The sequence below is a fragment of the Panicum hallii genome, chromosome 7 (genome assembly GCF_002211085.1).
Source record: "Panicum hallii strain FIL2 chromosome 7, PHallii_v3.1, whole genome shotgun sequence".
Classification (NCBI taxonomy): Eukaryota; Viridiplantae; Streptophyta; class Magnoliopsida; order Poales; family Poaceae; genus Panicum; species Panicum hallii.
Genome location: NC_038048.1, coordinates 35,295,488 through 35,308,496, shown reverse-complemented (window position 1 = coordinate 35,308,496; position 13,009 = coordinate 35,295,488). Strand labels below are relative to the sequence as shown.

The 13,009-nt window shown below is 50.4% G+C and overlaps 1 protein-coding gene across 1 annotated transcript; it reads right to left on the bottom strand.

The window, feature by feature from the left end:
* Positions 1 to 10,276: 10,276 nt before the first annotated feature.
* LOC112899121 (myc-associated zinc finger protein-like) lies at positions 10,277 to 11,914 on the bottom strand. Its single transcript, XM_025967469.1, has one exon. The coding sequence runs from the start codon at positions 11,894 to 11,896 to the stop codon at positions 11,261 to 11,263; it is 636 nt and encodes a 211-aa protein (XP_025823254.1). The 5' UTR covers positions 11,897 to 11,914; the 3' UTR covers positions 10,277 to 11,260.
* Between the last annotated feature and the right edge of the window lie 1,095 nt (positions 11,915 to 13,009).

Genomic DNA, 13,009 nt, shown 5'->3' with positions numbered 1-13,009 from the left:
GACCAAACCCCACGCCGCACCCTTTCTCTACCCGTGTCAGCGACGGCGTCGGCGTCGGCGGTGGCGACCATCGCAAGCTCTTGGAAGTGGTGCTCCGCAACCCCCAAGTTTTTAAAGACTTTGTTGCCCTCTTGGAATTGTTGCACTAGTATTAATAATGTATCTGTGTCAATGTGTATTGATTGTGCCTGAAAAAAAAAATTGTACCACGTATATACTGGTAGAATGTTAATGCTAGAACGGCACTAGTAATACGAAGACCAATAGTTGCATAATCGTTGAAATGATAGCTAACCAAAAAAAAGAATGTTAAATGCTACATATACTACTGAATGAAGTAACGATTTAACACGGCGCGTTGTGCTGGGAATTATCATAATGAATTCCGACTTAAAACGATTCTGTGTGCTTCCATCAAGCAGCAGGGAGTTCTCTTGATGAGAGCGAAACTATTCTGCTGAATGGATCCGGAGCTTGTGTGTGTCGTGAGCACATGAACAAAGGCTTTCAGAGAGTTGTAGTTGGTTCTGCCTAACCTACAGCATACCGATCATGGACCATGCATATGCTCTGTACGAATAGCTTTTACTCTGATCTTTCAGTTATTCTGTAGGCTAGTTATCAGAAACAAAAAATACAATAAAAAAAGGTGGTGATGATTGCTAATCGCACACACACATGTCGTGCGCAGATGATCGTAACCCACGTGCGCCGGGTTATAACTGATCTCATCAGTCTCAAGGTTTCCTGTAATTTATTTCAGTCGCAACATCGTACCCATTGCCGCGACACGGATCCTAACCGTGCGCCGGGTAACGACGTGCCTTCGTACCCACTGCCGCGCCACGGCGACCCCCGTGCGCCGGGTACGGCCGGTGTGCCCACGAGGCCCGCCACCTTATGAGACGGCGCGCTTCTGCTACGATCCGCGGTACGGGATTAAAAATCTTGTCCGGTAGAAGCCGCGCGTTCGATCCGGCCCTCAAAGCGTTTTGCTAAAATTTTGTCGGGTTAATACTGTCCGGTAAAGCGGCACAAGGGTGTAAGTGTCCTCCTAATAATATCCACGTGTTGGATGGCACGCCTTCGGGCATGGAGGTCCTGGTGGCCAGCGATGCCGCTGAGCCTGTAAGTTAATGGATGGAATGAAAATTCCTTTCAAAAAGGATTGTCCGGTTCAAGCCGCGCGTGTTCCCTCTCAGGGTTTTGATCTTGCTGGCACGTCGCTTTGCCTCCCGTTAAGGCCGCGTCTCCTCCCTGGCTCGGGGTCGCCCGTTAGTTGTGCAACTGGTGCCAATGCAGGTTGATCCTTCGTTCAAAGGCCTGGATGGAGGAGCTGGAAACTTGATCAAGTATTCAAGTGCAGCCCCGTGAAAGGAACTCGGAGTATTTTTTGGTAACGAAAAGCTATGATTCTCATTCACTTGAGACACCTGTTCTGAAACTTGTTCTTAGATGAATCCATCGCTTGTCTCTGGCAGTCTGAGAAATTGTTCTGTCTGTTTGACCTTCTTCCCAACACCAAAGATCTTTGGACCCGGAGCAGCGTCCTGCTTTGCCTGCCAGGAAGCGATGCTCAGGAAGCTAGCCTGGCGTGGTCGCCCGCCCCAACTTTGATTAGTTCGATACACTAGAACACGGTTAACAACATGTTGTTACAAACCTTCTGCCGGATCGGTTTTGTTTCGACAACTTTTGATTCTCCATGTTGGTTTCACTTGATTATGTCTTTGCCCAGACTCTGATCTGACGTTGTTACTACGGAGAATCACGGATCAAAAATACCACCAAAGTCCAAAGCCCGGTTTGGTGGACTGATGATAAGAACCTGAATGGCGCTGGATGGAAGGGAAGCGGAGATTCTGAGTATCAGCCTGTAGGATCTTCTCATGCTACCCCTGACATCAAGTGTAGAATGATATACGGTGGTGGAGAGACAGGTTATCAGGGTTGAAATTAAGCAGAAGGTACCACAATTGGATGGGAATGGCTGTCAGGGTTGAACTTTAGCAAAAGGTAGCACAATTAAATGGCTTTATAAAAGTGTTACATAAATAGTAATATGAGAATGTCTTGTTACTCATCACACACCAGAAGATGTTTTACAAGTTCTTGGTTGATAATCTTGTGGTTTTAACTTCTCCATATCAAGTGTTTTAGCTGCACATCATGTTAGTTGTGATCCCCGATCGGTCAAAGGACGGATTCCTCCGTTCCCCACGCGCCCTGATCGGGGGCGCGCCAGCCTCTCATTGGCTGTGGGCCCCTCTCGCGCAGCATCATATAAAGTCAAGGGGAGCCACCAGGGCACGGGTCAGAGGTTCTTCGTCCCACAGGACTCCCAACAAACGCTAGCTCCACCAATCTGGAGAGGTGCTGAAGCAAGGGGATTCGTCCGCAACGCCGCCCTCGACCTCGCCGACGTCACAACTACTACATCTACTTCGCCTCGCCGGCCACCACATCACCGTCTCACCGACCTCGCCGTCACCGCCATGAGCTGCCGCAGATGTAAATTATTGTTGTTTATTCAAGTTAATGCAATGTACCCGTCGATCTACTCCTAGCAATCTCTGTTAGTTCTATTAATGGTATCAGTTGGCCGATCTAGCGAAGTAGATTGAGTTGAGGAAGAAAAGAAAGAAAGAAAAAAGAAGATCATTTTGATCTCGAATCGGAAGTACGAACCCTAACCCTAACTGTCAAGACACTCACCTCGTGGCCGCACCACGCGCTGAGTTCACCCCGGCGTAGCTCCTCAATGGAGCCACGCGTGACTCGGTCGGATGCGGCGCCGGCGAGAAGGCCCACAAGGGCGTAGTGCGGTGGCGGCAGCATGGGTAGCGAGACGCACGCCAAGCCATCGTGAGAAGAGGTGGGGGAGAAACAGAAGGGGGCGTTCGGCTCACTGGCCATGGAGCCAGTGGCTGGACCCACGGCGTGCCGACGAGCATCTCGCCGGTGGCGCGAGCACCGGCAGGACCGCGGGCAACAGCCGCACGGCGGCGCGTCGACCACCCTTGAGCTAGGAGAGTATAGAGAGAGAGGGAGAAGTAGAAGAGCTCCTGCGTGGTGTGCTCCGGATGAGCAGCACGGCGGGTTGAGGCCTGCGGCGGTCGAGCACTGAGCCAAGAGGAGAGAACCCTAGGGTTAGGGTTTCCTAGGAAGAAACAACCTTTTTTTTATCTCCCCGATCTGGACGGAGAGCTGTCGGATCGCATTCAGTGAACGAGATTATTGACACGGGGGTGAGTGTTAATGGTTATTAAGTTACAAATCCAATCGTCAACCTCTGCTTCATTCAAACATAAATAATCATCAAAAACTTAGAGATAGGGGTTTAACTCTAACCATTTCCACAAGCTTTGGTGAATCCCTATTTACAGGAGATCATGTCTACATACGGAGAAAAACCATGCTCAAACAAAGGAAAAAATATATATTTCAGAGCATTCTATACGAGCAGGAGAATTGGAGGGCCCACATCCCAAAGCAAATCAACCCAAGAGGCTAAGAAACACACTTCCAACCAATCAGAGGCAGGCATATGGATTCAAGGACCTATCTAGCAAAGCAGGTAACAGGGCGCAAACCACCAAGGATCAACATCAGGGCCCACCTGCCAGCCAGCTAAAGGAAGGCGATGTCGGGGAGATGCCACCTAGGGTCGACCAAACCCTAGGTTCGGCCGAAACAGAACGGCCTCCTGGCATGCGCATCTTTGGCGGGAAGATCCCCCACGCTCTCCCCAATGCGCTTGGCAAAGATTACATGCTTAGAGACGTCAGGAACCGTTCTATCCCACCTATAAAAGGAGGAGAAGAGCACCCCTCAACATATACCAATTTGGAGAAGAGGAAGAGAAGGGGGACTCCACCTTTTAGAGCTACTTTGTAGAGTAGGTTAGGAAGTGTGTGGAGGAGAAGTCCAAGAGGAGAGCCGGAGTTGTCGGCCTCCCTTTACTTGTTCCTCAGTGGATATGAACCTCCTTTTGAGTAAGTATCCGGGTTCGTCTACGATGGGAGTTCTTATTAAAGCTAAGTCTTTGTTATCATTCGCTTGCGGGAATTATCCAATCTTGAATGGTTGTTTCTACCTTAAGTACTTCAGTTTTAAAACGGAGTTTGATCGGGGCTAGAAGCAGTAATCAATAGCCGTTGAATGTTTCTCTACTACGCCTGAGCTTGCTTGCGTCATTGCACCAACACCCCGTCGGTTCAACCGGCGCTGAAGACTTTATTTGGAAACCCTTTTGAAATCAAAACATATGTACTGAGTAACCACAGCCTATTTGCATCGACGCCTTCTTTAGCACCGTCGGTTTAACCAGTGCCTCTGAGTTTTTCTGAACTTTATCACATTGCTCCTACCAATGCACCGTTCGGTTCATCTTCTGGACCGTCGGTTTAACCGGTCGTCCTTTTCCTGCTGAACTCATTCAATTCGATATTTCTTTGAGTTCTTTCTTCATTTCTTCCTTTGCATTGGCTTTGTATTATATCCCTGGGACCTGCTTACATTCACTTGACACTTTGTTAGTCCCAATGATCATGTTGTCACTCAATCACCAAAATCACAATAAATATGGCCTAAATGGGACCATATTCCTTACAATCTTCCTCTTTTTGGTGATTGATGATAACACAATCAAAGCAAACATAAATTTGCAAGAATTGACAAATTGAACCACTTAGACTTGCTTGGATGCTTACCACCATTCAATCTTGAACTTGGCCTCCCCCTAAGTCCATGGTTTCCCTCTTTGTTTCTCCCAAAATTTTGAATTTGGTATTGGGTTTATTTGTTGGATTTTTTTACCCCAAACCTTGCTTGACCACTACTTCTCCCCCACATTTGTCCACCATTGCTTTGATTCCACACTTCTCCCCCTTTGGAATCAAATCACCTAAAAAAGGCCTAGTAAAACAATCCGTCTACAAGATCATTAATTTTAGAGGAGTAGAACCTGTTTTTCCTTCAGTTGTTTGGTCTCTAAAAATCCCTCCTAGAGTGCACCTTTTCTTATGGCTACTCTCTCAAAACAAGGTCCTCACGAGAGATAATGTGTTGAAAAGAGTTAACATCAATGATAAAACCTGCTTGTTTTGTAGTGATATTGAGTCTGCCCATCACCTCTTTTTTGATTGTGTGGTGGCTAAACAAGTTTGGTACTTTATCTCTGACGTAGTAGAAGTAGATTGCGGTGACAATTTTGAGTCAGTTGCCAAAATGTGGTTAAGCAACAAGAGATTTTGTGTAGTTAATGTGTTTACTTCTGCTGCCCTGTGGGAGCTTTGGAAGCTAAGAAATCTCTTGTGTTTTAAGAATGGTCAATGGAAGAATGTTCAAAGCCTTCTTCGCAAGATGTTGTTGATGATCGAAGCATGGAAAATCCTCTGCCCTCCGCTACAGAGGCGAGAGCTCGAGCTCAGGCTAACAAAGCTGAAGTTTTTAGCAAAACAACCTGAAAGATTGCTGAACTAGTAGGAGACCTGAAGGAGGAACTGTTTGAGTTTCCCATGAAGCATGGAGCTGACTTCGAGGAGGATCAGATTCCAAACAAGCTCAAACATCTGGCGCTCGGAGCCAACGGCATGTCTGAGTTGTTGCCAAGCAGACACCAGGGGGTGAACCTGATGCTGTCTGGGAGAAGCCAAATGAGGGCTACCTGTTGCCGTTGGGAGTGTGACGCTTCTAAAACTCTCTGTAATAAGCTAGTTTCCTTTCTGTTCTACCTTGCCAGCTGAGCTGTGCTGCGAGAAACCTGTGCTGTAAACTGAATTTGCTATGGTCTTGATAAGTAAGACTGGAGTTTCGACTCTATTATTCTAAAAAAACGTAGCCTGAAATTATTCATGCCGTTTTTTTCTCATCCATTGCCACTAGTTTCATCTTGCTAATTCTTGGTAAGTAAATGTTCGGTGCAGCTGCTATTGTTTCGGTACAATTAACTGTTCCATTTCATTTAACAAAATCATGGGCATCATATTGTCGACGATGGCGATTAAAACAAAATCATGTTTATGTAGCACCATATTGTGAAATCATGGGCTAATTAGGCTTAATAAATTCGTCTCGCAAATTAGTCTCCATCTGTGCAATTATAGTTTTGTAATTAGTCTATATTTAGCACCATATTGTTAAATAATGGACTAATTAGATTTAATAGATTCGCCTCGCAAACTAGTCTCCATCTATGCAATTACAATTTTATATTTAATCTATATTTAATACTTCTAATTAATAACCAAACAGATGCATACAGCACACGGTGCTACGTCAGCCACAACAGGGGGGAGGAGTCTCCTCGTCGTGAGTTGGGTGTGCCTACGTTCGACACGCCGCCAGTTCGCCCTCGCCCGCTTATGAAGCGGTGTGCCGTGTGCTGCCCAGTGCGGTGGGCTGTTGCTTCGTTGGTTCTCCTCTGCCGGCCTGGTGCTTTGAGCTGTTCCAACCAGCCACGCACGCGGCGGCGTCAACAATTTTCTCGTCCCAATCAAAAATCATCCGTCGTCGCCTGCCGTGCCCGTACGTGGCCCAGCATTCTGCCCCCATCTCCACCGTGCCCGCCTGCGCCGCTGACTGACCGGCTGGACCGTGCCGTACGCGGTGACCCCGCACCGGTCGCACAACACTGCCCGGCTCGTGCCACATGCGCAGGCAGGAGCAGGAAGATCCACCGCCTGCCGACGCTGCCGCGCCTCGGTGAAGCGGACGCGAACTGAGCTATAAATGCCGCCGCAACTTTCTAGCTGGGGACGGGCATCCCGGCCGCACGTAGTACGGCGTCGCGACGTGATAGGAAAAGGTTGACGAAGCCGTGAAGCGCCGCGCGCTTTGCACCGACTGCCCCCCCGCGCGCCGCTCCCTGCCGCGGAAGGCCGGCCGGCCGGCCGGCGGCACCACCGTACCCGTGCACGCACGCGCGCGCGCGTACGATCCACTATACACGCGACCTGCGCCTTCCTGCCAAAAAAAAGGTCGCTGTTGTGGCGGGGGCACGAAGGGCGTCGATGTACGACGGGGACCAGCTGGTTGATTGGCAGTTGGCACGTGCTCGATCGCGAGCCGGGACGGAGGAGGGAGGCAGGAGGGCCTGACATTTGCCACGGCTGGAGACGGCGTTGCTGGGATTTGGCCGGCGCCCGTACGGCACGCGCGCGGATAACTCTTCGATCGGGACGGTCCCGAGCCCCCACGACAGCGCGAGATGCGGATGCAGTTCGTGGTGGGGGTCGGCGCTCACGCGACCACCGGCGGTCGGCGCCAAAGCCAGCTAGCCGCCGGACCGGACGGGGACGGCGGTTCGCTAGCTGATCTCGATCGAAAGGCGTACGGCGTATCCCACGCCGCCTGATCTCTGTACGGGCAAGGACGACGCCGGCGGCGGTGGCCGGTGGGGTGGCAGCAGCCATCAAGGGTGGGGGGAAGCTCATGCGATTCTCCGGAAAGATCACTGTGGATGGAATCTCGGCTCGTGCACGCGCCCTCTGCCCTACGGTGGATGCACACATGTTACACCCCGTACGTGCATACCGGGGGGTCAGTAGCTGGCTTGCAGTTAGGGAGGCCAACCAACCAGCCGCCGATCGACCGATCGATCGAGACCAAGCCCAACTTAAGCTTACGATCGAGGCTGATCTACATCTTAAACACGCCTTCTAAATCTTGGCTTGATGATGACCCAGTCTTCAACTCGCCTAGATCGATAAGGTTGCATTATTGGGTGGCAGTATGTGTGTGAGTATGTCACTGCGATTCTGCGAACATTTTTTAAATCCTTACCACATTCCAAACGACTTTTAACACTTCTCAATCCTTGCTTTATTAGCCGTAGCTGGCTTCACTTCACCTAGCGCCTGTTGCTCAGTATATAAGTTCTGTACGTACACCACTCTTCTTCTTCTTGTTGGTTTTTTTTTTTTTGAGCGAAGCACAGCTTAATTACATTCTCTAGCTAGCGACACACCAACGAATTCCGTGCCTAGAAAACAAGCGAAAAGCGACGGGCCGGGCTTGCCCGTACGTAGTATTATTATAGGGTTAATAACATTACAGAAACGTGTTGCGAGAAGAAATTCTGACGGCCATGACGCTACGTCCTGGATCCGGATTAGCTAGCGAGGTCAACCAACCAGCAGCTGTTTCCTTAAAAAACAGCAGCAGCTTGATCGATCGATAAGAGCTCGCGAGATCAAACCCAATATAGGATTAATGTTTCAAAAAAAAAAAGAAACCATTGATCCGTGTTACAAGCCTGCTTCGAGCTCTCAAGGTTGAGCTATAACTGCCTTGACCAAATCTTCAGGTCCCCTTGATCCATACTGTAATCAAGGTTGGGTGGCAGTTTTCTTATGTCACTGCAAGCTTTTTAAATCCCTCGTCACGTTCCAAAACTGTTTCTAATGTCTCTTCATCCAGAAGTGGTATAGAATAACGGCCTGCATTAACCGCAGCGGGATCGTGCATTCCCTTTTTATACCCAAACCTAGCTAATCCGCGGTCAAAGACTAAGCACGTAGCATCTCGTCGACTACAAACAAAGCTCCACACTTCACCTATCAGAACTCTGAACACGGCTTACATTCTCTATCTATCTAGCTAGTAGCGACACACCAACAAATTCCAAAACTAGAAAACGAGTGTTAAAAAACGATTATGGGACGTTGTATTATTAGAGTAAATTAGTAAAAAAATTCTGACTGCTAGGACGTCCCGATCCGGATTATTTTCAGCGGGTGAGATTTGGTAGCGCCGCTGACTTCTCCGTATCATCGCATCGCGGGATGCTCAGTGGTGTTTGGTTTCCGAAGGCTAAACTTTAGTCCTATCAGATCAAAGATTAAGTATTAAATAAAATATAGCTATAAAACTAATTACAGAACCACTGGGCTAATTCGCGAGACGAATCTAATAAGATATATTAATTTATGATTAGCAGATGGTTACTGTAACATGACTGTTGCAAATTATAGATTAATTAGACTTATTAAATTTATCTGAAGAATTAGCACTCATCTATAAAGAAATTTTATAGATAGATTTTATTTAATACGAGTAAGATTCTCTTTTAGGTGATGGGAACCAAACGGGACCTCAGGCAGTTAGATGAAGGCTACACCGGCAGTAATTAATCAGGACACGGCTGAGCACATTCTACGTCCTGCGTTAAAGAATAGCTTCCACAATTATTGGCAATCATTCGGCAGCACTGTGCATCCACGCATGATGCGGGGCATGACACTTGACACAATGACACTAGCAGAGCAGACACTGCTGCTGTGCTGAAAGTTCCTGGCACTGGCAGGGCACGGGGACAAGCCGACGTGACGACGGCAAGCATGCAGCAGGCGGGCCGGCGAAAGCGAGCTTGCAGAGCAGTAGACACGTAGCCTAATTGACTCTGGATCGCGCATGTGTGTGCACGCATGTGAGAGAGTACGCAGCACAGGACGGCCCCGCTGACTTTTGGGAACCGGTGTCGACTCGGTGAATCTTGGCACTCCCTTGTACTCCAAGGTAACTTGCATTGAGCCGTCGTCAAACAAGCAAGGAGAATTGCCTTCGCATCGAGGACGGTAAGTTATAGCAGTGCTTGTTGCCGAGCGCCAACGACCTCCGCGCGGACGCTTTAGCATCAAGTCATCTCTTCAGGTTTTTAGGAAGGCGGCCGGCCCAGCATGTGGCAACCGCAGTGGCGATGGATGGCCGCGGCTAGGCTAGGGCCGGGGGTCTGCACTGAACCGCGCCAGCACTAGGGACGGCAGCGGCAAGGCAAGAGTTGGTGCCCGCGCGCACGGGAGTTGACGGCGAAAACGATCTGGATTGCTTGATCACCGTCCGAGGGTGAAGAGATTTTGACATACTACCTTGCTCCATACGGAATTATCTGACGTTCCAGACCACCAAAAACGTCCTACAATCAAGTAGTATTTGGCTGTCGAGAAACGTCAAATAATCCTGATCCAAGGAAGTATTTTGAAAAGGTTGAATTTAGAGAAAAACAAAACATATGCCAGTTGTTAGGGCTCCTCAGGCTAGTGAATGGCATTGCGCTAAAAATCTTTTTGTGTTTATGTAGAACATGGATTACGTTACGTTTTAGGGAGCGACCGAGCAACTCCAACAATAGCCGATTGTGGGAAAGAGTTGGCGGGGGGAAAGGATCTGGATTGCTTGATCCCCATCCAACGGTGAAGAAATTTGGCATTTTAAAAGGTTGAATCTATATCAAACAAAACACATGCCAGTTGTCAAGGCTCCGCAGGCTATTAGTTAACCATCAAACATCACCCCAGATCTGGAAGTGATTTGACAGACACCAGCCCTGACTTGAGTTACAATTGTTACCGGAAAAACAAGCTTTCCAAAAACACAATAATTAAAGGAGCCAAACATTATTCCGAGGGATGAGCTTAGCTTAGCTCCCCGGCGCACACCACTTGGGTACCAGCAGAGCAGGCAGCAAATTAAAGGCGGTTCCGTGGTCAAGACGACCGGCGACGTGACCCAACCGACGCTCTCGCTGTCCCGCACCTCGCGCAGGCACCCCGGTTGCTCGCCGCGGTGCTCGCTCTTCTACGCCACCACTTGTCCGGCGACGAGCAGCAATTATTAAGGAAGCTAATCGAAGGGAGCACGAACACTGCACACTGACGACTCTCCGTTCCCCAACGGTTCATAAGAGTTTGTTCATCAGTGCGTTGAAAGTTGAAACAGGCTAGTATGTTACTAGTCAAAATGATGCTGGATTTACCGAGTGGAAAACAGAGTAATCAGAGAGTGAACAATGCAGTGCCAGAGGAAGGACAGCAGCATGTCCATCTTGTCAGTTGTCACAAACAAACGGCACATTATTCTGGCCTTTTTTTCATACCTCACAGTAACTGTGGCCTGCTTCCAATCAGTGACCAAGCTTACAACCTAATTAACGGTGGGACACATGCATGCGGCATCAGAACATCACCGTTCACCAGCATGTAAAAGCAGAGCTTCCGCCACCACCACTCCACCAGCAGCAGCTGCCGGCGCATCAAGTCCGTCACTGACCGTGCGGGGAGGGATTAATCAATTATTGCCTGGAACTGGAAAGAAATAGAGCACCACGCACATGGGGGGAAACGGCAAACCACCTTAATTACAGCGTCAAGCCAAGTGTGATTAATCCTAAGCACATTCTTAATCGGGCGCCAGCACCACACACACAGGGAGACGCGAGGCGCGATGTATCAGCGAACTCACTAGTATGTAGCGCGCGCGATCAAACGGCCTTCGCCGGGGAGGGGGAGCGGCGCGGCGGCGGCGTGCCGGCGAGGCAGTCGCGGGAGCGCGTGCACGACCGGTAGAGGCTCAGCACGGCGAGCCAGTCTGTCAGGGTGGCGGCCAGCGCCGGGGGGCGCTGCTGCCGCTGCCGCCCGCGCCGCCTCGCCTTCTTCGCGTCGTCGGGGACGACGAGGTAGCCGCCGTCCGCCGCGGCGGCGGAGAAGGGGCCGTCGGCGGCGCCGACCTTGCTGGAGAGGAGGGAGGGCGGGAGGGGCAGCGGCAGCGCCGCCGCCGACGCCCTGGCCTTGCCGCGTGCCGCCGCCTGGCGCGCGGGGGTCTTGGGGATGCCCGGGCGGTGCTCCCAGGAGAAGGGCACCGCGGAGGCGCGCAGCGGGGAGAGGAAGCGGTGGTGGAACGGCGAGGGCGCGGGCGAGAAGGACGGGAAGGAGAAGGAGAGCCCCGAGGAGGCGGAGGACGCCGACGAGGACGCCGACGAGGACGCCGAGGCCGGGACCGCAGAGGAGGAGGACGACGGCGACGGCGGCGGCGGCGGAAGGAGCTGCCGCCTCCGCCGCCGGCGCCGAGTGGCGGCGGCGGGCGCCGGTGGCGGGGACGAGGAGGAGGGGTTAGGCATTGCCGCGCGGTGCCTTTGTTTCTTGGTGGTGGTGGCGGGGTCAGAGGCAGAGCGCTGGAGTGGAGGCGCAGGTCCGGAGCGGCGTCGGGCTTTTTATGGTTGGGCCATGGCGCGGTGACGTGATGCGGGTGCGCAGGTCCGGTTTGATCCTGGTAATTTTCTGCGTCCGAGACATCGGATCAAGGAGGTAACAGTAATGGAGCTGTACAGTTAGGAAGCAGCAGTGGAATTAGCGAGGAGTAAGATCATGCGACAGCAGACTTCGAGATCGAGGGCGGGCTCGTCTTTTGTTTACCGCGCGGTAATTCGTAGGGTTATTGAGCGTTTCTATCCACTTATTAACTCTGACCACAAATACATGAGACATATATGTAAAAGTTAACGTAAAAAGATAGGTCCCCGTGCTTTAAAAATATTTAATTATTTTTCATGAAAATTATCATATTTTCATACAAATTGTTGCTCATTTTCATCTTATAAAACTGTGCAAATAATATTTTGAACGTTCTGAATGGAAAGGAGTACACGGACATGATCGAGAGGGACGACAAAACAAGCCGTCTTTACCTTTGAGAGGCAAAACAAAACAAAAAAACTGAATTAGGATTGTCAATGTACGTTAATCCTACCTCATTGGTATGCAGTACTAGTAGTATAGCAGCAGCTAGCACCGAAGAACCTTATTTTTGGTAACATTCGTTGCTAACAACCTCGCAATCAAGCTACGCGTCTACGAAGGAATGAGAGAGCGAGCATTCTCGTCCAGTGACCAGCTCTCCTCGACACATCCTTTTCCGCGGGGGGCGACACAGTGCGACCGAGCGAGACGCAGAGTGTTAGGCAGAGGTCCTGACGCAAACCGGGCAGAAGAATCAACAACCAGCTACCAGCTACTGCGACACTGCGCTGCGTCACTGTTGGTTAGGAAACGCAGCGGTCGCGTGATTAGCCGGGGCTAAACATGCTTTATTGCTGGATCCTGGAGCTAATCATTTGCGTTTAGCCTCTCTAACAACCAGCAGCCCCGTAAGTACTTGTTGATCATGTGGCTGCGCCTTGCGGGACGCTGCCACCTTCTCTAGTACCCCCTGAACCAAGATTGTGATCCTTGTC